Source organism: Tribolium castaneum, chromosome 1, assembly GCF_031307605.1.
Source record: "Tribolium castaneum strain GA2 chromosome 1, icTriCast1.1, whole genome shotgun sequence".
Lineage (NCBI taxonomy): Eukaryota > Metazoa > Arthropoda > Insecta > Coleoptera > Tenebrionidae > Tribolium > Tribolium castaneum.
In genome coordinates, this window is record NC_087394.1 from 35351796 (window position 1) to 35379564 (window position 27769).

General features: G+C 37.0%; 2 protein-coding genes across 6 annotated transcripts in view; one reads left to right on the plus strand and one right to left on the minus strand.

Annotated features, from left to right (window-relative positions):
* The window catches only part of LOC103312261 (uncharacterized), a 40503-nt gene that overhangs the window by 8558 nt on the left and 4176 nt on the right, over window positions 1-27769 (plus strand). For 3 of the 5 annotated variants that reach the window (XM_015977637.2, XM_064359844.1, XM_015977638.2), the window contains exons 2-14: window positions 4997-5207; window positions 7132-7199; window positions 7467-7958; window positions 9833-10253; window positions 14289-14389; window positions 19112-19312; window positions 21006-21204; window positions 23553-23761; window positions 24717-25035; window positions 25084-25742; window positions 25788-26498; window positions 26554-26973; window positions 27022-27396. In XM_015977637.2, the coding sequence (XP_015833123.1) occupies window positions 4997-5207; window positions 7132-7199; window positions 7467-7958; window positions 9833-10253; window positions 14289-14389; window positions 19112-19312; window positions 21006-21204; window positions 23553-23761; window positions 24717-25035; window positions 25084-25742; window positions 25788-26498; window positions 26554-26973; window positions 27022-27396 (4386 nt within the window). The remainder of the gene's footprint in view (window positions 1-4996; window positions 5208-7131; window positions 7200-7466; window positions 7959-9832; window positions 10254-14288; window positions 14390-19111; window positions 19313-21005; window positions 21205-23552; window positions 23762-24716; window positions 25036-25083; window positions 25743-25787; window positions 26499-26553; window positions 26974-27021; window positions 27397-27769) is intronic. The other 2 variants (XM_015977639.2, XM_015977640.2) reach the window with 2 other exon arrangements.
* On the minus strand, window positions 15135-16647 carry LOC656991 (actin, muscle). The gene has a single exon (XM_961402.4). The coding sequence runs from the start codon at window positions 16483-16485 to the stop codon at window positions 15355-15357; it is 1131 nt and encodes a 376-aa protein (XP_966495.1). The 5' UTR covers window positions 16486-16647; the 3' UTR covers window positions 15135-15354.

Genomic DNA, 27769 nt, shown 5'->3' on the forward strand with positions numbered 1-27769 from the left:
TTCTATGGCTATAGTTTTAATGAATTACAAACAACGATTCAGATCAATTTATGTTTGTTGCTTTTTTTTCTAATTAAACGAAACCATTAGTAAGCTGGTCGAACCGCATCCAGAATACATTGAGTAAGGTCAGCACAAACAAATAAGAAACTTGATGACTGTGTCTAAATTTTCATGAGCTGGACAAATCCTTTTCTTCTTTATTGCTTCATTTGCTCAATGCAGTACAAATGCTCTGTGGTATTTACACTAAAATGGTCTTTTTATTCCTACTGGCCTGTTTCTTTATAAAGTTGGTGGTTTTTTGCAGCGATAAGATGTTTTTGTTCTTTTTAATAACGTAATGTTTATTAATGTAGTTTTATAGACCACGAAAATCAATAGCAAGTTAAAATTTAAACTTGAACCTGAATTTGTTATTTATCACCGGCAGGCGCAACTGTCAGAGGAATTGGGTAAATCGGCTAAATTCAAACTTGTTTGCTACTCTCCGATACGTATTTACAAGGGAATAATTTATTAACAGTAAACAAAACTTAATATCACAAAACAAAGTGACGTGTCAAAATTGGTGGAGGCGCCGGGCTACCCTTTCGCAAACCTTGCAAAAAGCGAAACGTGAAACTTTTTCAGTTAGCCACACATTCTTAAATGTCGAGGCGCTCCGTTTTCAATAATCCAATTTGCCAGGTGAAAGAATGACGTCAGGATTATTGACCAGCCCCAGCTATTGTGGCCACTAATCTACTCAATTATTTGCGGTGCTCATGCGTGACGTAATTGTAAAATATAGCGTCACGTTAAAATGAAAGACTAGTGTAAATCAGATTCGGTTAGAAAAAGCGTTGAGGTCAACACTATTGTCCTGGTTTTAAATCCATTTTCGAACGACCGGAAGCGATAAATTACTCGCAGGATTATGGCTCTTGCTTCAAACCCAACCTTTTCTGGGCCTGATCTGCTATGCAGAAACATTAGCTGGTGGAAAAAGCTTTCTGGGAACGAACACCGTGATGTTGTTACGTAAGATTATTGATCGATGCCGGAATTATGAAGTCGTTTAACTTCAACCGCCAGTCATTTTGGGGCGATTTTGATCGGAAAATGGACGCGTGCTGTGCACACAAAGAGCTGGCTCTGACACTGGATTTTTAATTATTCCACATTTCGGGCGACCACTTGCGAGCCAATTACTTATTGTGCTTTGTATTTGTGTTTTCTTTGTTCCAGATTAAAAATAAAGTCAAGAGAAAAAATTAAATTCTTCTGGAAGCGCATTTAATCCTTCGGGCTGTTGGCTAAATATAGGTCGAGAGCTGCACTTTTGCCATTTGCATTCCGATTTTCGGTTAATCGATTTAAAGAATGACGTCACGTGCTTTATCCTTAGTTCAGCGACCTGCCACAGAGGATTCCAAGTTTACTTTATTTGTATTGAATTCTGAAGCCTTTTAAGAGCCAGGATGTATATCTTCGAATATCAGCGACATTTATTCGTGCAGAAAAGCTACTAATAAAGTTTCGTCATTTCTATCCATTTGAAACAATGCCCTCATTTCCCCCTGTTTAAACAATGATATAAAAACAAATTTCCCAAACAATACCAGTTTACTCTCAACACAATTGCATGCTAATGTAGCAACGATTTTGGTTTTGTTGTCGACACGTCGGCCTCTAATTAAATTATTAGCTAGTACCGCATTTAAATGGGCCAATTTACAGGCTTGTATTTAATGCCATAAACCCCTAATGTTGTCATTAAATTAAAAGTCTGATTTAAATATTATTGGCAGAGAGTGAATTCGTTGACCTTTCTCCAGTCCGAGAACTAGGACGAAAATAACGAAAACATTTTTACGGTGCTTATATGACACATTTGTTGATTTGTTGACGCCGTAGACACAAGTTTGGAAGCTCATAAACTAAGTTGAAATTGACGCGATATTTCAGAAACTATCAAAAACCGAATTCGTGCGTCATTTATTTCAGGAAATTCTAAAGTTATGCAAAAAATTCTTAAAGTTGGGCGATTTGTGTGAAAAATGGGCTTTAAGTCTTGTTTAGGTGTTTCGTGCAGTATGTTACATGCAAGTGGGTGCATGATGAAGCGTGCAACATCAAGCACATTGAAGTGTGCGTGGGAAATTGCGCAACCGGATACTGAAGCAATTGGGGCAACGTCGTGTCCTGAAAAAACTTCTATGCTTTGTTGTGGGAAAATTTAAAATTTAGGGAAAAATTTTTGAAGAAGTTTGAAAAAATTTAGAACAAATAGTTCGACATTTTTGACTATTGTAGATATTACCTAAGCAGATACATTTGTCCATACAGGGTGACCCAGGGGTGTGTAATCGGTCTATAACTTTTTTGATATTTGAAATATTGCCATGCCGTTTTTATTATACGACAAACTAAAAATATTTTTATTATACAGAGGGTGTTGTACGCAAGGTGGTGAACCAAAGTTATATTATTTTTTAAAGGAACACCCTATAAAAAAAAATGTAACTTTCTACAAATTATTATAGGTCTATCTTTTTTCGTTTCGGAATTATAAAAAATTATTATACAACACCCTGTGCATAATAAAAAAATATTTCTAGTTTGTGGAGCTTGAGTCGATCTATCGGATGATGAAAACGGCATGGCAATATTTTAAGTAACAAACAAGTTATAGACCGATTAGGCACCCCTGGGTCACTCTGTATGTATTTCAAAAAATGAATTACCTATGTATCTCCTGAATGCGTGAGCGGCTTAATAATTTAAGGTCCTCCTACGATACTCCACAACAGCTTCTTACAAGAGGGTGGAAATCAATACAGATATTATACCTCAAGGTAGCACACACTTGTGGTTTTATTATAAATTGAGTAGTTTAATTAGATGGGCAGAAAATTAAATTAATTTTATAAAAGTTTGCTATTTCAGCAAACTAATAATTAAATTAACATCGTACGTACGTTGTACGCGTATTCCCAAAATAAATAAATTGAAAATTTTAGCATTAATTCCACCACATTAATAATTAATGTTTACTTATCTCGATTAAATGTACATCATTTGTATTTATGAGCCTCACGTTTGATATATGGTCTGCACCATTATTTCAACTAAAGTGACAACAAATGTGACAAAATCTTTGAGAAGTGTACACCATTAAACTTCATCTCATTTTTTCCCTTAATATTTGCACTCAAGTTTTCAATAAAAACAACTTCAGCGTGCAGACATGATGTTCTGTACTTACTTACACAAGCCCGAAATGAAATTTGAATGGAAACTCATTAAACTTTTCCACATCAGACGTAAAGAACGGTTCGCACCATCTGAATCGAATGGTTTAACCCAGATATGCTAAACGTAAACACAGCAGCAAAAAATTTTGATTAATGAGATCCATTACTGTTTGCATAAAATCCATCTACATTACTTAAGTTGAAGCGTTTCTAAAAAAACATTGATATAAAATGTAGAGCAATTTTCTATTCTTCATCGAATCCTCGTTCCTTGCAAATGCACTTCGGTAAATCTTAATCAGGGATTGTTTAGCGTAAAGGTACTCCAGATCAAGGCGAGATTAATGGGCGTACCCCAGACACCATCTATTCTAACATCTCACATTACTTAAAGTATTAGAGAATTTAACCTCGCAACAAAGAAAATTAATCCAGGTTTTGATTTATGGCATTTGAAATTAACTTAAAAACAGGCGAATTTAATTAAATGGAATAATCTTCCCATAAATCATAACCCGAAAATGCAAAATTATGTTGCGGAAATATAAAATTTCAGTTTTCATGTGGTTTAACTTCGTTTCCAAACAAAAGTGTTTACCGTTTTGCCTTTTAAAAAGTTTTCACTTTCATTCTGTTATGCCTTTTTCAGAGCTGAAACAAACAACCTAAATTTCAAAAAGTTAGATAAATTTGCCAGTTGGCTAGAATTTAGCAACTCTAATAAACGTATTGATCTAAACTTTGCTTCCCTGATAGTGTTGTTGATGTAGAGCTTGTGTTTTAGCTTGTTTAATGAATTTAACAGGTTCGAGTTTACGTGGGTTCTTAGTTATCTGCAAAACAGTTTTACATACGATTTAAATACAGTTATCTCTCAAATTAACGTGCAGGAATTAACATAAATTAACCGAAATTGTTTCCGGTGCTTTAGGAACTTGTCTTGTTTGGTTATAAATAATTCACAACTGAATTAAAATAAAACTTTCATGTTGCTGCTTATAATTGCCTCTTATTGTGTAGAACTAATTTAATATTATTGATCGAAGTGTTTCAGAAATATTCCTGCTGAATCTATTTAGGAGTAAAACTCACGCAAACTTTTCGAGCTTCGTGTCGAATTAACAAACTTCGTTATAATTGTGATATCTTAATTAATACAGACTTTGTCTACCTTCGAATCACGGGCTGCAGTTAGTAGAAAGTTATTTAATATTAAATTATTTGTAATCGATCAAAACAAAGGTGCAAAAAAGTACGGAAACAACAACCACTTAGCATGTCACACATATTGATTATAATTAAATTATTGAAACGCCCATTACCGTCGTCCTTAATGCATAATTAATTTTAGGAAAAGTTGAAATGATTTGTGGAAAAAATTGCTGGGAATTACAGTACTTCATTGGGTAGTTTAGAATTTTAAAATTTCCAAACTGAGATTTATTACAGGTAGGGGCTTTTCGGCTTCCTAAGCAAATCCTTATTCACTCGAAAATGGCTCCGTAATCCCATCAACAAACTTTTCCGCTTCACGGTGAAAAAACTGGTGTCAAAAAGTATCTCACTGGCTTTAAATGTGACAAACGATTACGTTTTGAGGCAAAGCGTTCTAAATTAGGTAAAAATTACTCAAATAAAGTTTCAACAACTTTCCCAAACTTAAACTTAATAATTTTATCTCGATATATTATTTACGATCCTGCGATCCCCTGAGCGTTAATTTGAAGCGCTATAAATCGATTTTATTTTCGTTGCAGTTAACTTGAAGAGGATCCGAGAAGGACCTGTCATAACATTCTCGATAAAATCAACAGTTGATGGCGTTCCAAAGGGAAAATTTATCAACACAATCGACGAATTAAACTGTTGGCCGAACGTCTTTAAAAGTCACTTGAATGGGTCGGCATTAACGCTCAAGTGGACGATGGAAGACAGCGAGGAGTTGGCGAAAACGAATTTAACTTTCGAGTAAGTGCCAGAATAAGAATTGTGCGCCATTTCACCTGAAGAAATAGGCTGAATGGAATTATCCAGTGTTTCAATATTTGCATATTTGGGCCATCAAGCCGCTGGCTAACCGAAATTTAACAAGGACCTCGATTAGTGCTTTGGTTTATCTAATATGTCACGGAACGGTTTCCGGAGGCAGCGCCCGAGGAGATATGGAAATTGTTTCGGTTCGAAATTGTCAAGAACCGCATAACCAAACACCTTCCGTCAGGATTGTAGTCAGAACTAAACGATGTTAGTTAATCGCCTAAATCCGATCTCCAATTCGTTAAATAACTTTGCATTAAGGAGGTGGTTAAATGTTTGATGAGATTGGGGAATTGAATTTAAGTGGGAACGAAATATGTATGCATGCCTTCGTTCCTGTTTCCCTACTCACTTTGAAATAAAAACATCCCCTAACATCCACTCACTGCAGTTAAATTTATTTAACTTCAGCTCTAAAGCGTCAAAGCTGTTTGCATAAAATTATAAATTACGATGGAACACTCAACCGTAGTCTAACTCACTTTATATTTTTTGGCAATTTCTTCAGTTTTGCTTGAATCAGGCTGATACCTGTTAAATTAAAAAGCAAGTTACAGGGTTGGTTCTATCGCCATACCCAAGTATCGGTTACTCTGCTGACGCCTTTGTGTGAACATGCAAATTGTGTATACACAAGGTCCCTTCAGAACACTTAAAATATTTTACTCCTGTTTTTAAAATTAACCTTTTATTTCAATTATTATTTATTTCAAATTAAAATTGAAAAAAAAATTCAAAAAACCATCTACAAATGCTTATAAGTCTGATGGTTTTTCTAGACCTATCTCACGCTCTTCGAAAAAGTCTGCCTGAAAAAAGATTTTTTCTATTAAGTGAGATAGGTCAACAAAACCATCAAACTTATTATAATTTGTAGAGGAGTATTTGTAATTAAAATTATGCCACAACATTTTAAATCATCCTGTATGCTTTTAAAAACAGGGCTGTACAAACTTCAAAACAGGGTAAAATGCTAATTTTAAAAAGGCCGTTAAAAACAAGAGCCTTATTAGTAGTGTAGACCGTTAAATATTTATATTTTCCTTTGTTTAATCTCACAAGCATCCAAGATTTGCGAATCATCTCGAGGGTTCGGTAGCAAGTTTCACAAATGTTTGGCAGAGACATCTTGTCTTGTTTACCAAACATTAAGTTCCGCGAATAACTTTGCTCAACTAGAGCCCCATTCCCAAATTCTCGGGGATCTTTTAGGGAACCATTAAGAGAAATTGTTGCGAAGAATTTTTGTTGTCATATTACAATTGTATTGTCTGGTTAAGAAAACACAATAAATAAAGAATTTCAATTAAAGTTCTGCAGTATCTGGGCGATATACTCGTACCTACAATTTATCATCAGCTGAAATGCAGTCGTACGTGTGGACTGGACTTGGAGATCTATAACACTTGCTGCGTTTATCGATCAATAATAATTAATAGAGAAAAGATTGAATTAAGAACGTGAATTTTTGTGTTAAAACTATTTATGACAATGAATTGTTTGAGATGTGTCAAGCTCTTAGATTTTTGGGTTAAATTTTTGGCACTGCAGGTCATGAATTACTAATTTATTTATTCCTCACTCAACTTGAAACCAATTGTCTTAATTTGTTCAGCGTTTTGATTATTATTTTTCCTTACTTTTTATTTACTTCAAAATAAAAGAAACTTTTTTTGAGATGCATTTTTGTTGCCACTTATTGGCTACTGTAATATTGGTCCATACTTTGGCCTACATTAGTTTGGTATTTGTAGTAATATTATGTCAGTTATGTGCATGCAAAGCATCTTAGAAATGTATGAAACCACTTCCGCCTTGTCTGTGTGTGTTCTCCTAACGAGCCTCTATTTTTCAGAGTGAATTACCAAGTGTCAGACGATCCATCTGTCTACAGAGTGATATATTCTTTTCCAATAAGTCAAGGTACGAACGAATGAATCTTTCTTTTTCAAGATAACGCTCACCAAAGAATTTCATTAAAAGAGTGACCATCTGTGTAATTGCGACCCGCTTGTATTATTAAATCATCACCGGCGTTATATCAACCACCCGTGCCGTAATAAAGCTTTTTTAACGGCGTTTCTGTCTTGATTAACGCCAGAACAGCATTCCATTATTCAGTTTAATGCACAGTTTCAAATTGCAAATCAAGAACTTGTGTAAGATTAATCCGCAAACTGGCCGTTTCAGATTGCCAACTCCGCCTGAAAAAAGAGGAAGCCGTGATAAGTTGGCGAGATTTTCCCCATTCCATCAGCGACTGTCAAGTGTGGTTTCCCAGCCACGATACAGGCCACAGTCTCGTCATCGAACTCACAAGACTCAATGTGCCCTGCTCTAAAGGCTACATCCACTTTTCCGGCCTCAACATCACGCAACACCAGCAGTTCCGGAGCCACCGGCAAGCGCATCTCTGCGGAAAGCTGGAGGAACTGCCGGAGAGCGACCGGAATGTCTACTTCCCCTTTTCCCATACTCCTCCGGTTATGCACACTCATGGTAATCCGGTCTTCGCGTTATCCTACCATCTGGTCGATTACTGCTACAATGTCACTTTTGTCGCAAGAAACGGCTCCTTCGAACTCAAGCCTACGGAGGAGCTGCAGTGCACTTTCAAAATTTATCTGCCGTATGGGAACAGAGTGGCGCTAAATCTGCAGATCGGGGACAGCACTTCCACAGGTATTGGAAAAGTTTCGTACTTTAGGCAAGAAGTTCACATATCGTAACATAATAACGAAAGAAACATTTATTTTACAACAAGATCATTGAAATTTGATTTATAGCTCTTTGAAAAACTGAAGGGAATAGAAATATAAAAGACCAAACATAATAAAAAGTTTCGTGAAAGAGTTTTGAGCTTGACCTTTGAAGCTGCAACTCGGTTATTTATTTTTATTTTATTTCCTTAGGGAAACTTTATAATATGGTTACGTTGATAAACATAAAAAAGCCCAACGTGTTAGTAAAATACATGATTGTCTCTTATACATTAAAACATTAAAAAAATACAAAATCAATAGACATTAACCCTTTGCACAACCTAAAATTGTTATTTTCAGGTATTTCAGAAATTAACGTTTATTGGTCGATGTTGTTTAGTTTTTGAAATAATTTTTTTAGACAAAACTTTTAAAAAATACTAAAAACATAAAGTTTTAAGGGCTTTAAAGAAAAAAGTTTAAAGTTAAATTAGTTGGCAAGTTAAGAAGTTTACTAAAAATTTAATAAATAGGACACCCTGTTTTTTTTATTCTCATCATGAATTATTGTCTTTCTAAAAAGATAAAAGGTAAAGTATCTAAACTATCAGTAAACCAAAAAAAGAAAGATATCAATTCTCTACATATTCCATGAAAGTACCTCATTTCCTCCAGAGGGAAAAAAAATGAAAAAGGAAAATACTTCCTACCGAAGAAAAAAAATGAGGGAGGAAAATACTTTATAACAAGAGACCGGATTTTAGAAAATTTTCCCAACTCGCAATTTTTAAAACTCGAAATAAATTTGTTTTGTTAAAAATTGAAATATTTGAAATCAGATTTTTTTATTTTATTTTACATCTTCAGAATTTTTGTTTCTCAGGCTTCCAGTTTTTAGTTTTTCCAGTTATTAAATTTCCCAGTATTTCAGCTTTTTAGTTTCTTATTTTTCCCAAATGTCATTTCCTAAATTTTTCACTTCTTCGTGGTTTTACTGTCTTATCTTATTAATGTTCTTACTTTGCTATTCCACAGTGTTTTAATTATCATTCCTTCAGTCACTTCAGTCTACAGAAATTTAATCTGAATGTTTTTTTTTCAGTTTTTAAGTTTGTAGCTTTTCAGTTTATAAGTTTTTAGCTTTTCAGTCGTTTAATCATATTAGTATATCTGTCATACGTTTTAATTCTCTTTCCCAGTTCTCAACTTTTTCAGTTTTTAATTTTTCAGTCGCTTAGTTCTTCAGAATTTCAGTCTCACAATTTTTTTTGGTGTTTCAGCTTTTTAGTTTCTCAGCATTACAGTTACTTTGTCACTTTTTGAGCCTTTAATTTTTGAAAACACTGTAGTTATATATTAAATATTTTTTTATTATAATCAATTCTTTATGTTATCATCTTTGAAAAACTTCTTTTGTTGAAAATGTTAAAGCTCATCTATTTTCTTTAACTGGATCTATTTATTGTTTTTTTATTATTTTTGGTGTTGTTGTCGTAATGCATTTTCAAAAAAGTACGTATTTGTCAAAAAAGGCAGATTATGTATTTCAGAAACTAATAAAGACCAATAAGAAAATTTCAGCTGAAAACATCAAAATTACACCCCAAAAATTTATCACCTCCCTGGAACACACTGTCTGAAGAAAAAAGGCAAAATAACGTTGGAATTTGAAATAAAACGCAAATAAACCAAAAAAATACAGATTAAAATTACAAGTTTGGCACAGTGCTGGCTCACATTCTTCAGAAATTCTAAACAGGGCTTTTTCGCGAGCTTGCAATTTTAAAGTTTCACAAAACCAATTTACTTTTTGGCGTATTTTCGCAAGTTTTTAGCATGCCGCTCACGTTTCAGGGACTCCCGCGACGGACGCCCTTCTGCAGAATCCGAAGAGCGGCGAGAAATGTGATGGTTTACTGACGCAACTCCACGACGGAGACAACACTTGGTCCCACTGCACTAAGCCCGGAGACGCCGAGCGTCGGATTGAAATTGTATCAAGAGGGAATAAGGTGGTGCTGCGGGTAAATGTGCGTAGTTCTAATAGGGGTTCTTTGGGATTACGGATGATGTATCATGCTACACCGATTGAGGAGATCGTGGGTGCGTGCGGATTCGGGTGGGTGACTCTTAAGCAGTTTTGTGTGACGGCTGTGGAGGAGTTTAAACTGCCATGGGCTCAGGCAGAAATGGAGTGCATCAGGAGGGGAGGACACCTGGCGAGCATCAGGAGCGACTACGCACAGAACATCATCAACAACCTGCTTCTGAATAGGTGGGCTACTTTTTTAACCCTCTTTACCATTAAAACATTTTTTTATATCTTGTCGATCAATTTTTAACAAATCTCAGGCTTAACTGCATCGGCAAAATGTTGCAGATTTTTTTTATCTCTACTATCAAGTGTAAAGTAATTCAACGGAGTTAAAATTAGAGAGTAATACTTGTTCAAGTTTTAAACTGTGGGTCAGTTTTATTAAAAAAAAGTTTTACTGCAGAGATGTCTGAAGCCATGAAACCAGAAAAAAAAGCTAATGGTCACATGAGATGTGTAAACTTTGTAGTTTAGATATTATAATATACCTACCAACAAATAATAATAATAATAATAATAATTAAAAATAATTAAAAGAAATAAAATTTTCAAAAATTGACTGTAGTAAAACTAAAAAAACCTAAAGAAGAATAACAGAAAATAAAACAAGAAGAAAATAACAAAAAGAAAGAAATTTGGGAGAAAAAATTAAAGATTAGAAAAATTATTAGATTAGAAATATGATTTCATTAAAAATATTTTTTGATGCAATCGAACTAATTTTTTCATTATACATTTTTTTTATGTTAAACGGTATTTAGCGGCACCCAGGGTAGTTTAAACCAAGCATTGGTCAATTTTAAGCTGCAGTTCAATTGACGCACTTAAGCGGAGCTTATATTTCAAGCCACACCGGTCCAGTTGGGTTTTATTTTATTAATAATGCCAAGAAATAAAGGTATTTTAACTCAATTAGCTTAACGAAAGTTAATTCCAATAAGAAATTCCGGTTTTAATTTGTTGAGTCAACTGCTATCATCGAGGCTAGCGAAACGCAAAATCGCACCGAAGACGGAAAGCATCATAAAAAAGTTCAGAATTGGTTTTAGATGGCCAGTTTGATGGCTCCTGCCTATAATTAATTATGGTTATTATAAACTTGTAATCACGTTGTAAAAGTTAATGATATCAGAGAATGTATCATGGATGTAGCACCGAATGTTAATTACAAGAATTTCATTAAAATGTTAATTTTTTAATTAATTTAAGTATTTACAGTTGCAACAGCAGCAATTTTGGAACAAACTGTACACATTGTGGCCAATATTATAGTCTGGCAAAGTTCACGCTCTTTCAGATATTATCCTAAACCTGAAACCTCAATTATGAAGGAAGTTAAATTCCGGTTCCGCTTCCCGGACTATAGTCCCAAATGCCCAAATTTAATGTCTTTAATCATAGTAACTGTCCTATCGTGTTTATCATTTGATATCCCATATTATCTATAGGTTGCTAACGGGATATAAGCTACTAGTTATTTCAGGAAATTGTAATTAAAAGATATACCGTTCCTGAATAATTTTCCCTCTTGTAAATGGCTTTTACTTTTGTGAGATTTTATTCCAGTCATAAATAAGAAAAAATACATTGTTGGAACAGTCGTAACCATCACGAATAATTTATCCGCATAGTATAATTGATTGAAAAAAAATTAATAGTTTATCTTAAAACAAAGTGCACTCAATACGTACTGTAGGGTTCGAAAATATTTATTAGACTAGTTGGTTATAAACTTGATTTATTTTATTACGGTCTTCTAATAACGCTGCGGTTAGCAATGTAATAAAATTTAGGAGAAAAATCTGTGAGTCTCGAGCATTACAACTTACGATAAATTAAGTACAGGATGAGTAGATTTTGCGACTAGATGTTACAGAAAAAAATTCTTTTGCTTGTTGTTTAATTTGGGTGGCGAATTCACATTCACATGCATTAAATTGTTAATGTAGAATATTTTGTGCTTCCAATGCATACATGAATATAAAATTGTTGTTATCATTTTGAGATGTATATTAGAGGTCCATTACTCTCAGGGATGATAAATCACTTCTGAAAGTATTTTGCATTTAATTATAAGACACCATTTTTTAAGGCAACCTAAACATTATATTTCGCAAACATTTTAATTTGATTTATGATGTTTGCCGTTAAATGAAAATTTATCGCGTTTCTATCCACGAAATAAGATTAATTAAATTTTAACTAAAAACGTAACGGCTAACTTGCATTAACACATTTTAATATTAATAATTCCAGGTTAATCGCAAAATTGTTGAGATATTTTGGAACACCTTGACTGATTATAACAGACGCTCAACTGTGACCTTTAGCGCGAAGCATCAATTATCGAATATCCTGAGCTTTCTTCACATTTGCGACATTTAAGCATTCTACAAGCGAAAATGCTTTCAAGCAATCCAAGTGCTTGCAAAGTGTTCTAACAAATCATACCTACCCCAACCCTGACTCTCAACCTGAAGCCTTTAACTAAAAGCACATTTAACTGCTCCCATTTATTCTCCTCGATTTTTTATGGAGACAGTGAAATAAAATAGGTGCGGATAAGTCGCAATCTTGACCACTTTTTCAGTCTGACAAATATTTTACGTTTTTCCCCATTGTTTGCGCCACAAAGCCCTTTATTTTTTTACGTTTCTAAAGGTTATGACCGAAGACAACCATTTCACGAATAAGAGGAGAAAGCAATGTGGAAAGAAATGGATCAATTTATAAAGTAACCGTATCCTCCATGCCCGTGGGGAATTTAACGCGACTGCGACTCTTTTAAGCCGCTATTTTAACTATTACACTCACGTATTAAGCATTCTCGGATGCAATCAATTTTACTCTAAATAATTATTTTATAATATCTTACTTTTTGCACTTGGGTACATTAATTTTGCTTCAACTCACTGACGAGATAATTCGCTTAGAAACATCAAACTCGGACTTTTGTTCACTTGCGGAAGTTTTTACAGTTGAATTTAAGAAAATTAGATTGCTCCTTTTGTCAAACTTTGTGAACAGTTCCGAGAATGATTCCAGACGAATTTACGGAGACATTACGCGCGCTGGAATTAGTTTAACGAAAGTTAAAGAATCATCCCCATGAGGGAGCACGTGCCAGATTTTCTCCTACCCACTATTTTATTTATCCATTTAATAGTTAAAAGTTCCGATCTCATCCTTGGATATTCTATTACTACAGCATCACAAACGATAATTTGGTTGCCTAGTAAGAGGAAAGATATCTTTTTAGAAACTATAAATACGAAGATATTCATTAGCTAGTAATTTTTTATCCACTATTGCCATTTTAACACGTAGATTGTTTGATACTTTTGTTTACTCCGTCACAATAACGCAGCCAAAAATAAAAAAAATGACCCAGTTGTAGATGTGCCAAAAAGTTGAAACATATTCTCGTAATATCAACCACTGGCGGTGACAGAATAAATGTTCAATTCTGATTTCAATTTCTAAATCTTGGACAAGAGGGACAAAAGCAATTTAAACGTCTCACTTGAATATCATGATCATGTAAAACTAAGCTATCGATAAAAATGTGCATTAGGAAAGCATCTTAACGGAATAGAACGAAAACATTTACCAATACGCTAATGGCAGACAAACCTAAAAGCTAAAAAGCTTTGTTGAATTTTATTCAGCTAATATATACTCATAAACTCTGATATAAAAATGAAGGTTATTGCTCCGTGGCATCCACTTGAACCACGCATTTTTTCCACTGTGTATCATTAAATTAAAAAAAAACACTTCTTCCGCAGACCATAACAAGTAGGACAAAAACCAGCGTCCATTTGATTTTTTCATATCATAAAAAAAATGCAATTTATTTTTTTTTCTTAAAGTTTATTTGGGGTGAACTCAAGCGATTTCATAAAATAATCAACTTTAGTAAAGCATACAAGATTGTCCGTTTGTGTGGAACCGATTAAAAAATTGTGAAATTTTCAAACTTAAAACTCAATAAAATTATATACAGAGAAATTTCTGAAATTTTCTTAGATTGAACCAATGATATAACTCGAGCTGTCCAGATCTGTATTAAAAGTACTGTGTTTTAATGCTTTAACATTTTTCTGAGGACTTGTAATCAGAAGTTAAAACTCTTCGAAAAAAAAATTGTTTTTTATTTTTTTGAACTGTTTATGATTTTATTTCCATTGTAATTTGTATGATTGTTGATTGCAGCCCCGGGTATCGGGACCACAACGCTTATTGGATCGGTGCGTCTGATAAAATCGTCGAGGGTGACTTCCGGTGGTCCGACGGCCTCCCCTTCTCGTTCACGAGTGAGTATAACGCGGATTAGCGTTCATCAACTACTCCAAATAAATCGTATTCTAAGAATAATGTATTTAACGCCCCACCCGAACGACGAACCGACACAACTCCTCTACTTATTTAGTAAAATATGTTTTGTGGTTATATTTAAACACCATCCGGTAGCCCGTCGGAGAGAAACTAGAATAAACGATCCCGATAGATTCAAACGCGCAAAGCTTATTTCTGAACTCAATTCAAGACAACTTTGAGTAAAAAAAGCGAGATTTCAGAGTGATAGTAAAAGGCTTAGACGTTCTTTTTTGGCCAGGCTGCTAATGTAAATATTACCGAATACTGACAGATGTTGGCACGATTCCGTGCATCCGACTATTTCCAGCATGCGAGTATAAATACTTGGTGACGTATTTTTGTGTACATTCTTTGGTTACCTCCTGCTCGGGGAGATGTACTTATTAAGTAATATGTATTTCGGTACACAAATAAAACATTTGTGGGAGATGCTATGTTTAGCGAGGGCGAAAATAGAACGTTAGAGCGACTCTCTTTTAAGGCAGTTGGGGGAGTTTTTGCACATAGGCAAGGAATTTGATGCTTTAATGTGCTTTTGATTACTCGAGAAAATAAAAGACAACTTGGTTGAAATCTTTTATAGAAATAATGCCGAAAGTTTATTTAAGTTATTAAAAAACAATTGACAAAAACATCAATTTTCCTTTTGAGTCCTAAAAAAATCAAAATAAGAGGCAGGTCTGTTACTAGATAGGGATTTATTTACCTGCCCAGTCACATGGTATAGTTACAATTAAGTAAATGATAACAAATTATAAATAAATATATTCAAAGATGTTAATTGATAAGATGTTTCATATAAAGTCTGTCTGGCAGTACAACCACGGTCGCAACAATAATAAATCTGTAGATGTAATGATACAGGTATAACAACATATGGCGAATAAAAATGCAAAACAGCTTAGAAGCACTTGCGGTGGACGATTCCAGGGCCGGATTCGTCGTATTCTTGCTTGGAGATCCACATCTGTTGGAAGGTGGAGAGGGAAGCCAAGATGGACCCACCGATCCAGACGGAGTACTTCCTTTCTGGGGGAGCAATGATCTTGATCTTGATGGTCGAGGGAGCAAGGGCAGTGATTTCCTTTTGCATGCGGTCAGCAATACCAGGGTACATGGTGGTGCCTCCGGAGAGGACAGTGTTGGCGTACAAGTCCTTACGGATGTCAACGTCGCATTTCATGATGGAGTTGTAGACGGTTTCATGGATACCGCACGATTCCATACCCAAGAAGGAAGGCTGGAAGAGGGCTTCAGGGCAGCGGAACCTCTCGTTGCCGATGGTGATGACCTGACCGTCAGGGAGTTCGTAGCTCTTTTCCAGGGAGGTGGAGGCGGCAGCGGTGGCCATTTCCTGTTCAAAGTCCAGGGCGACATAGCAGAGTTTCTCCTTGATGTCACGGACAATTTCCCTTTCAGCGGTGGTTGTGAACGAGTAGCCACGTTCAGTGAGGATTTTCATGAGGTAGTCGGTCAAGTCGCGACCAGCCAAGTCCAGACGGAGGATGGCATGGGGGAGAGCGTAACCTTCATAGATGGGGACGGTGTGGGTGACACCATCGCCAGAGTCCAAGACAATACCGGTGGTACGACCGGAGGCGTACAAGGAGAGCACGGCCTGGATGGCGACATACATGGCGGGGGTGTTGAAGGTCTCAAACATGATTTGGGTCATCTTTTCGCGGTTGGCTTTGGGGTTCAAGGGGGCTTCGGTGAGCAAGACGGGGTGTTCCTCTGGGGCGACGCGGAGCTCGTTGTAGAAGGTGTGATGCCAGATCTTTTCCATGTCATCCCAGTTGGTGATGATGCCGTGTTCAATGGGGTATTTCAAGGTGAGGATACCTCTTTTGCTCTGGGCTTCGTCTCCTACATAGGAGTCTTTTTGGCCCATACCGACCATGACGCCCTGATGTCTTGGGCGACCGACGATGGACGGGAAGACGGCACGGGGGGCGTCATCACCGGCGAAGCCAGCCTTGCACATACCAGAGCCATTGTCAACGACAAGAGCCGCAACATCGTCGTCACACATGTTGTTTGATGTGGTTGATCACTGCTCACACTAGACAGAAAGAACACAGCTAAGAGCTTGTTGCGATGCGACTGGATGCTGGGAACACAACCAAACACTTTTATAGGCTGCCGCGACAGCGGCGGGGTCCTGAAATTCTATTTTTTCATTGCGCTACCTACGTTCACATCTTACTATATTAGTTCCAACGATTCTAACGATACTTATTTGAGAATTTACACTATCACGCCCAGCGAAAAATTCGCTCACACCCTACATGCACATACCCAAACCCCTCGTTACTCACACGAACAATAACTGCACTTGGTACTTTTACAATCAAAATCATCAGTTGCGAATCTTTCAAACCAAATCGGGAGAAACATCTTGTCTCGGACCCGAGATAAAATAATATCAATTAATCGATAGAGACAAGATCATGAGGAAATTCCTCCAGTTTGATAATTTTCCATTTTCGCCGCCACTGGCTGAAGACGGTTCCCGAAATAACTCGTACCGTCCATGTATGGCTTGGTTCGTACAGCGACGCAGTCGCATGGCGTCGCCCAAATAAGACATCCTTGTTGTTAGTGGGAGGCGCGTCGTCCGACGACGGATTTCATAAACGTGCTCGGTATATGAGCCATCCAAAATAGTACCGCCACCCAAAAATGCATCTCGATACAAAAATCTCGGATTCACCCCTTAAACCATTATTGGGAAGGTTGGAATTTTGTGATACGATTCAAACAACGTTTAATAAAAATGGGGAAATTGGTAAAATAGAACACTGAACCATTTTTGGCAAATTTTGGAGTTCATTGCACAGTTAATTATCAGTTCCGTAATAGCCTTGTTGGCAAGCATGACTTAAGAAAGTAGATTCCGACTGTGGGTAATTATAAGTATTTGGATTTCAGGATTTTGGCATGCCTGAATTTTTCTGAAATGACTAATCCTGTTAAAATATCGAAAATAAAGCAATTTTTGGTTTCGTGGGTGTCAATATTTTCACTCAAACTAGCTTTGAAAACGTACACAATGGAAACATTTTGTGTTCTTTTATCTATTAATAGTGCCAATTAACAATTTCGCACCTTTTTAAGTAAATAAGCAATGATGATATATTTAGACTCAAAAACAACCCTGTTTAAAACTAATTTGAACCAATTACGGAAGAAGCTAACGATGCATAAAGTCTTTCATAATTGTTTCATTAAATATAATTAACTTTCCGTAATCACAGTGACACTTTTCTTACAAAAAACAATTGAGAGAGATGCAGTGGCGTCGTATTTATGTCCATTGCCGCCCCTGTCTATAACAATGTTTCTTCAAAAAACCTATTGGTTAATTGAAAAAATAAGAATTTTTTTTTAATTTTTTGTCGAACTTTTAAATGAAAAAAAAAATTTTAATGAATGTTACACGCCTCTTGTGCACCCTTAAAATTCTGCTTCCATTTAGCCCATATGTAAATATGCCACTAGTGAGATGACCAATTTTTGAAGTAACAAAAACCGATACATATAGTTACTATAAGTCCTTACGTTTAGGTATATTTATTTGAAAATTATGAGATATCATTAAAAAAAATTCTTAAGCATATCTGTTCAAGAATTCTATCACTATTTTCAATTGCTCTTTAAAAAAACTCAACAATGCACGAGAAAATTTCATTTTCGTCTAATGTGATTAAGTATACAAAAAGCTATATGGCTAGCTAATTAAATTACGCTTAATTTTTAAACAATTAATTGAACGCATAGCTTCAATCCGTTTATCACACTAGCTTCGATAAATCCCTTAAACGTCCAGGATTTTTATTTGTACTCGTACAAATAATTGCTTGCCGTTGTATGCGGACATCAGCGTATTATTCCTTTTATGAAACATTAGTTGCTTTCAAGAACATTCCTTTTAAATGTATTGCCCAATACAAAGCTGCTTCAAAGAGCTTTTATATCCTTGCCTACGCTTCCAAAGTTTTTAACCTGCATACATGAACATGTATGTAGTACGTGCAATGTTACTGAGATGTTGTATTCGGCTGCCTTTGGTACAAACAGTTTGATGAAATTTGAATTTAAATGAATTTTACAAATAACATCGTAACTGTACAAATATTACACTGTATTTTTTAATTTAGTTTTTGCATTTCGTTTGAGTCGATCGGTAGGAAAGCTTTATTTTTTATGACTAAGCGAGCTATAAATTTTTTGCCATGGAATTTCTCCCCTGCCTACATATGTTAACGTGTGAGAGCAACATCAGCCCTACAAGTTACCACATTATGACATCCATCACCCAAATATCCGAGGCCTTGTCAGTCAAAAGTTATAAAATGCGCTAAACACACCATCTGCTTGAAAATTACTAATCGCTGTTTTATTAATAAATTCAAACCGAAATATTGCGCCAAATAAAAATTTGCAGGCCAAGGTTACACTCTCTCCCGGGTTTATGTTTCATTATTTTTAAATAAACCCTCGAGCAAGTTGCTTTCTATTAGCAGGATGGTGCAGTGTCAATACGAGAGCTTTGCTAAAAGCTCTAAAGTAGTCGATAGGATGGCGGCTAGCTTTATCTGATTTAAGACCATTTCTCTGGTTGTTTTTCTCTCTTTTAGTCATTTTTTACGTTCCAGATTGGTTTCTCGGATGGCCTCAGCATGGACACTACAATCGGCAGCCTAACGACGACGGTCTTAGCGAACAAGACTGTGTGGAAGTTAGAAGGATCTATTCTCTGCCGTCGGCTTCGGCTAGTGTGGCGTCGGCCTTTATGTGGAATGACAGAGATTGTTCCACGCCTAATTACTTCATCTGCGAAAGATTAATTAACGATGGTGGGTAGATTCATTAAGATGTTGGTAAAACACGCCGCAAAAAATTAAGCGTCTTAACAAAGTCACTGGCAGAAAAAATGCAAAACATTTAAAATTGCGATGTCGTTGGCAAAGACTCTCGAATCGGAACAATCGACGAGCTTGAGCTTCGTTTAAATCATTAATGATTCAACGAGAGCACTTCTACGAGGTATAACCTCAACCCCATTGGAATCAGACGGTAATTAACCCGTCGTTCCAAACATTCAAGAATAGGCCAAAGTTCTTAACTTCTTGGCTGCAGCTCGTGCTGCAATAGGTGAAGTGCGACAACTGCGCCCGTAATCACGTTACGACGAAATGTTCCAGTTATCATTTTCAGTTGCTTCGAAATGGAAATTCAATTATTCATTTTTAACGAACTTTCTTGAACGGTGTTTTCCAGTTTTCATAAAGATAAAAGGGGTACGGTTTGCTCGTGCGTCTAAATAACGGGCGATTATACTTCGTTCGTTTAATTTAATTTTTTTTTCAAAAGGCTTTTGAAATCCAAAAAAATTCAAGTAATAATTTACTAATAATTCCAACTTTTAACGGGCTTTTCCAACACATTCAAAATTGAGGTAGAAAACTTGTCTTTGACTAAATATTTATAACAGAATTGAACGTAATATTTGATTAACATTTTTGCCGTGGACTTGATTTTTTTGGATTGAAAACGAAAAGAACAGTTTTTTAAACTTTATTCGACTAAATGAAAGAATTTTCCGGCAACGTGTCGGAAAAAATTATAACTCATTCAAACCGTCGATAATTATGTACAAATCAGCATTAAGCTTATTCCCAGTTTTAAGTGTTTTTCATTACGGGTTAATTCATTCTTTACAAATATTTATAAAACCACTCAGTGTGTTGATGACGATAATAAATTTGAATTAATTTAACTGAAAGCACACATTCAATGAGATAATTGATATAATTAAAAATCTACTTATAAAATTAATTACTTCAGCGACGAAAACAGAAGATAAAACAATTAGGGCTTCATTTAAATTGGAGTTTTCACAACCGAAAAAGAAATTACAATTACGTCTTCAGGATAAGATTATATTTATTACAGAGTTTGTTTGCTCGCACCGAATGCCCAGCCTGTGCGTTACAATTTTCGCCAGTTATTTTCAGTCAAAAGCTCCGCTGAAAAAAGCCTGAGTTAGGCAGACAATATTACGGTACAGTGTGAGTTAAAGACGATAAAGGAACCTGTAGTTTTAAAACGACGCTTAAAACCAAGCATAACGCACAAATAAACAAAACAAATCACTCAAAAAGCAATAAATGTAAAATTATTTACGAGTTCTTTGTCGTTTCGATTTGATTTTAAACGAAATTATGGAAATTCACGTCGGAATGGAAACGCATTGTGTTTGCAAAAACACTGGAAACATGTATATCTTGTCACAATTATTTAAAAAAAATGTAATAAAATAGTAAGACGTTGGTTGTTTGATAAATGATTGATAATAGATCAAAACAGGATATATATTTAAGATCCATAAATTTCGGGGCCCGTTTCTTTCCCGAATACATTTCCCGTCATAAATCTTCAATGCGCTTAAGACCGGATTCGCTCCGGACGCTAGTCGAAATATCTAAATTTAAACCTGGCACATATGGACGAAAACAAATCACGCCTAAGCCCGAATATGATTTACAGAGCCGTTGGAGGACAATTGGCCGCCGGATTGCAATAGATCGGTGGAACTATCCAGACAGCAGCCCCGATCCGTTGTCTCTAGCCCCGGATTTCCACGTCATTATCCAGACAACACGGATTGTGACACCGACATCACAGCGCCTCCTGGTTATCGACTCGTTCTGGACTTTGAGGAGTTGGTTCTCGAGAACGAACCTTCGTAAGTGTTCTTCGTTTCCGTCAAAGCGATCGCATTGTTAATAAATTGATCGAGTGCTTTGAGAGGATGACCTTTTACTGCCACCTCTTTCTACAGTTTATGATAGAGTGGAAAAGATTGTTGAATATGTAACGTTGCAGACGGATTTAAGCCGCAAAATAAAGTGCTTTCATAAAGTCTTGGAATTCTTATAATTTTACAGCGAGAGATAAAGTTTAATTAAGAAGAGTAATACTAAAAGTGGGATTTTCTGGATAAGATAAGTACAAAAAATATTACCATTATCGCCGTTCACAGACAAATTTATTACAGGCACTAGTATGATTAAAAGGCGAAAACAAATCGTTAGCCTCTCATATAATTGATATTTATGGTATCGGAAAAAGAATATTACTCAAAACTCGCTGAAACTCGTTTCAAAAATAACACTTGTTTTTCTAGTTGATGATTCATTTTCAATTCAATGAAATACTTCAGAAAAGTAACACAGACGCGACAGATATTTAAATGAATTTTTGAAGAAAACATTTTATTGGTGTGCTGCTTGAGTATTACCGACCAGAGAGGCCTTATAGCACGTTCCCTTGGGAACCCAGACTTTATATAAGACCAGAAAGCCATTCAGATCGTCTCTTAAACCCCTCAGAGACCTGACACTCAAAACAAAAAATTGTCTATTTTTAAAACATGTTTTAAATATTTTTCCATAAAAAGCAAAGTGGAACCTAAATTGAGTTTCTGTAAACTCACGCAGAAATGAATTTAAACTTTTTCCACTTCAGTAATTACAGTCAGCATCAATAGTGCAATAACGGCGCCATAAATATCAAAATAACAAATAATGCACATTAATAACCATTTTCAAGCTATTGTGTTCAAATTATTTATTAATTTATTGTGCTTGTAAATTCATTAAAATTCATTTCATTAAGTCACAATAGATTGGTATAATATACCTAATTCATTTCTTGCGCTGGTTTGTTTGTCGGCTCTTATTACTTGGATGCGCGAAAAATGGTGGATGCGCCGGGCAAATTAGTTTCTGAAAACCGTTGCTAAAATAACTGTACAAGTTGAGCCTGCTAAATAGTATATTTTTACTGAACTAATAATCACAAATAAATTAATAAGTAATTGTAAAAACAATCTGAAAAAAATTACATAGACATAAGATACAATTTACGACTGACATGGACATTTTTATGGGTAAATGCAGATACGTATTCGCAACACAAAGCAAAATCTACGGTCATAATTTTTCAGTTCGCCTCATAAATTACCATCGCAAATATCACATTTCACTCTATACAACACGTCAAAGTTCTGGATCTCGTAAATTTAATACTACAGTAAAACCGCCCTTAACGGACACCTCTTCACAACGGACATTTTTGTAAGAACGTAAGAAAACCTGTAAAATTTGCAGCTCCCATTAGCGGAAACCTCTCCACAACGGACAAATAATCCCCATCGGTGTCCGTTGTTGTACTGTACTACATATTTTAAAATTATTTATTCAACAATAGGTGTAGGAAACAAATATCAAAAATGACAAAAGCATTTTGAGATATTTATTTTGCATTTAATAATATTCAGAGTACACAGACGTGTCTCCCTCTTACATGCATTTTCCATAAATTACGAGTATCTTGTAATATTCCATAGATGATGAAACGCGACACGTGTGCATTTGCATACGTAATACAATTGCAATTTGTAAACAAAATGTCATTATGTGGTTGGAACAAGAACAAGAGCATTAAATTAATTAATTAAAAAATTCTTTGCTTAAAACCATATTCTTAGGAACATCGCAAAATCAATCACTCGAATAAAGACGCCATAAATACCCTAGGGTCGTCAGAAAAAGCATCAGTTTCAGGCCAATGCTAATTAAGTTTTAACCCAAAAAATAATCCCCATTTAATGGAAATCCGTTATTGAGCATGTCAAAACTTGGAAATCGCTGCAAAAAATTCCTTCACACGGTCGATAAAGTTTTTGTTGATTTAATTTAAATGGAAATCCGGTCTGGTCCAGCGAGATGTTTTTAATTTACTCCTTCGTTCCCTGCGGCAATAGTAATGCCCATTTTATGCAAAGTGTTTTCTGTTACTTTGTTGAAAAATTATTTATGGTCATTTTCGTGCACATTTATCATGTCACAAAATTGCGAGCCATTAAAACACAATCAATGTGCGAAAGCTTTCAGCACAACAATGCAAACTTATGCTATCACGTTACATTGAAGTTAAATTTAGCCTCGTTTACATATCAACACACTTGCCTCATTCATGACACACGCTCGCCATCTTTAGAAATTTTCATTTTTGCCAATTGATTTGCAGTTGCAGCTACGACTATTTGGAGATTTTGGAAAATAACAACGTTACTTCCGCCATAAATTCAACTTCTGCGAGGCGTCTGTGTGGCGACTGGAGTTCCAAACTAAAATTGCTTCGATACGTCAGTAATGGGTCGAAACTGAAATTAAGATTCAGCTCGGATTATTCGCATCATTTCGGCGGGTACAAGGCGCGTGTCTCGATGGAAAGCGGTAAGTCAGTTTGGAAGGAAAGCAGACAACAGACCCTTAGAGACTCCTGCGCTGCAGGTGGTGGAAACCAATTCAAGATAGATAATAATCTCAAATTAGTGCTAAGACCCTTATTGCACGTTATACCTACGCAAGGAAGGTTCTCTGATGTGGGCTTCGCCGCTGGCAGTCGTTAATAGAATTAAATGCCCACTACTGTTTCGATTAGTTTACCCACAGAGTTACCTTCCATTCGGAGCAATTACAATCGCATCCGTATTGTAAAGGGATTAATAACAGCAATTAGGTTTCATACAACAATCCCCGAACAGACGTACTTCGAAAATTGCCAGCAAATAAACAGGCAAAAATTCCAAAAGCACTAATATTTAATTCAATTCTCGCAAATCGATACTTTCAGCGCGACATTTTTTGAGTAAACTAAAATCCACGACCTGAGCTTTTGTGTGTTTTCGTCGCCTCTAGCTGCACTTTATTAGAAAAAGTGTATCTCGACATAAGCTAGATGTTCGTACAACTCTCGAGGCAACAATTTCTTGCCTTCGGGAAAGTCGTCTTCTTTTAATAGTGCTTTTGCTCGTCGTAATGCTCAAACTTATGCAATCAAGTTATCTCTTTAAAAGTTTGTTTTATGTTTAAACATATAATTAACTACTTACGTCCCGATACTTATGGAGTTAGATAAACCACTTACTAAGACTTGTGCAACTTGGAGGAATAAATCCAGGCCATTGCAAAAATCTTTTGAGCATAAATTTATTTTCCAAGTTTGGCGCTCCTAAAGCAACGTTATTACTGACAAAACGCCAGCAATTTCACCAACTCTCTCCGAAAAGTTTGCCACGCCGAAATAGATAGTTGGAGAGGAAACTTTTTTTATAAGACGAGTAACGACATAATTGTTAAATTCAACCGTTCTTAAATATTATTTTTTTAAATAAATCTTCCTTGCCAGCATCGCAATGCTCCGATGACCGCTTACACATGTTCAACAACTCGTGCTACCTATTTGTAAGTTACCCTGAAGTAACTTGGTCAACGGCGCAAGAAATCTGCAAAGGCAAAAAAGGCCAACTGGCCTCGATTCTAAGCACCGAAGAAGAACGTTTCATCACAACGAACATTCGCAAATCTATTGAATATCGCACTAGTGCGCTTTATTGGCTCGGAGGAAAGTCCGAAACCGATTCCGGCTTTAAATGGACGGACGGAAATCCGATGCAATATATGGGCTGGCTGCCAGGACAGAAACCAGCTGACGATACAAACGTCAGGTACACAAGGACAAGAGAAGGATCGCCGAAACTGATATTATTTTCCAGATGTCTGGGGATTCAGTGGACACCGTCTCCAACACCGATGCTCCCCAGCGGCTTCTACTGGAAATCGCGTAGGTGTAGCACCCACGGTGGTTACGTGTGCAAAAAACCGAGTCAAATATCGGGGGTTGGGATTAACTTTAATCGAACGGTAAACGGATCAGAGGGTAGTTTAACGAGTCCTTATTATCCCGATCACTACTACAACCACTTGGACTTTTCCGTGAGGATTCTCGGGCCGGACAGGACACGTCTGGTGGTGAAGTTCTTGAAAATTGATATCGAGCACCAACTGGAGTGTCTGTACGATTTCGTGGAGCTGTCAAGCGGAGGACAAATCGGCGACGCTGTGAAGTTCTGTGGGACTCATGACACCGACATGCATCGGTTCAACTTTGTGTCGGAGGGCAACGAAGCGGAATTGAGGTTCCATTCCGATTACTCAATATCGGGAAGTGGATTTTCACTGACGTGGCATGCCGTCGACGTTTCCGCATGTCCTTTGCAAACTCTCACGGCCAAGGAAGGGGTCCTAACTAGCCCAAACTACCCCGACTTTATCCTGGCACATTTAAATTGTTCCGTGACGATTTTAGCGCCGGTAGGGAAACGCGTCTGGCTGGAGTTTCACGATTATGACATCGAAAGGACGACCTTACAAGGTGAATTATAACACTGCCCAACTTATTCACGAATAATTTTTCCAGGACGAGGCAAAAATGCGTTGTTGGAAGTGACCTTAGGGAAGGAGTCCCTGCCCTTTGAGCCCTTCGAGTCGGAAACCCTGCTCACCGAAGGCACTTTCCTCTCGGACGAAGAAAGATTAAAAATCAGTCTCCGCACCGGCGACCGACCCTCGGGTAAGGGATTCCGAGCAATTTACAAAATCATTACCTCGGCTCAAGAAGAGAAAATTATCAATCTCAAGCAGAATTCATCCGGATTGCTCCTCCACCTTAATTACCCAAATAACCCTCCAATTAATATTAATTTCCTCCAACACTTTATCGCACCCTTGGGATGCACAATATCCTTGGAGTTTTTTCGTGTCAAGCTCAGCGACAAGGAGTGTCTGGATGGAAATGGCGTCATTGAAGTGTACGACAATTATTATGACACGAACGGAACCTCGTGGAAATTATGTTATGACGCAGACACGGAAGACGCTATCGCCCCCGTGACTCCAATATCGATCACTTCGTTCCTAAACACATTACACGTACGCCAGAAGAGTGGAGTTGTCGGAGTTGCCCTAAATGGCAGTCTTCGGGTTCAGCCCGATCCGGAATTTAAACCAAAGCTCCTCAAACATAAAGATGATGAAGTGGAGTCATGCAGTCCCAACCCGTGCCAAAACGAAGGCAAATGCGTCACGAAAGAGCACCAGAGTTTCTGCCAATGCACCGGCCATTTCATCGGTAATAAAAACACAAAATAAAAGACTTGTACGTTTATTAAAAATCGATTTTCCAGGTCTCTTCTGCGCCTTGACCAAATGCGAGCTGGAACCGTGCGTTTTCGGAACGTGCCACCTGACCAACTCGAGCTACTCCTGCCAATGCAAGCCCGGCTACGTTGGCCCCAACTGCGAACAGAAACGCAAACCGTGCGAGGGAAATCCCTGCGAGAGCAGAGGCCTGTGCATCGAACGTGGGGACAGCTTCCAGTGCCGGTGCCATGCCTGGTGGGAAGGCCCCAGATGTGAAAAACGAATGCTGCACATCCCCTACAAACCACTCAGTGAAAGGATGTTTCACGAACCGTTTTGGCTGGGCCTGATGACCGTCTGCGTGGTGATGGCAGTCATCGGACTGGTTTGGTGCGCCAAGAGACACTTCCCCGAAAAAATCGAAAAACTCTTGGCCGAAGAAAACGACAGGAATAGAAGCACAAGTATGATGTCACCACCAAGACTTTATTTGTGATTGTTCTTGTTTTCAGTTTCTTCGCTGAGGAGTTCGTCGGTTCGCGAGCAGCTGGCCGCAGCTTCAGGAGCCGCTTCCGTGACGGTGACCCCCAGTCCAGGTCCGACAGCGCCTCGTTCCCTTTTTGGCCGCCTGGGTATCCGCAAGCCATCCATCCTCAGCCTGACCAGTCCACACGCCAGCGGCTACGTTCCCGCCACCGCCCGAACGTTTAGTTTGGACGATTTGCTAAAACCTCTCCCGAGACGTAAGGCCTGGTGCCTGAGCTGTAAATGTCAACACACCTCTATACTCTTATACTCGCTCACTCTCTATTTTTCTCTACTTCTTCTCTGTTGTCGTAGACCAGAATGCCAATGTTCCTTTATCCTCACTATCTTGCGTGTGGCTGGTAGGTTGCACAGTATTACTCGTAAAACCGTGATTTCCGTCGCACCGACGACAGCTATTGTACATATAGCACAATACATGACTACTGTTGTATATAAATCGTGCTTAAAAACACTGCAAAGTTGTTCAACCAAAGTGTGAGGCTTTATTACATTACTCCAGGATTCTATTAGAGCGCCCGCACAACTTTTATAAACCTTTTACACATAAGTTTCGAAATTTCCCTGATAACTAGGTTAAAAAATAGTAACAAAATAATAGTAAAATCAGGACTCTACAATTAGTATATTTTGCAGTGTTTAGGCTTGTCGACGTTGTACTGGGCTACTGCTAGTGGCCCGAGCTTTATACAATAGTATGTGGCTTGTGTGACG

Bases quoted from the DNA above. Each gene is read 5' to 3' on its own strand.
- LOC656991 (XM_961402.4), bottom strand. From the start codon at position 16,485: ATGTGTGACGACGATGTTGCGGCTCTTGTCGTTGACAATGGCTCTGGT.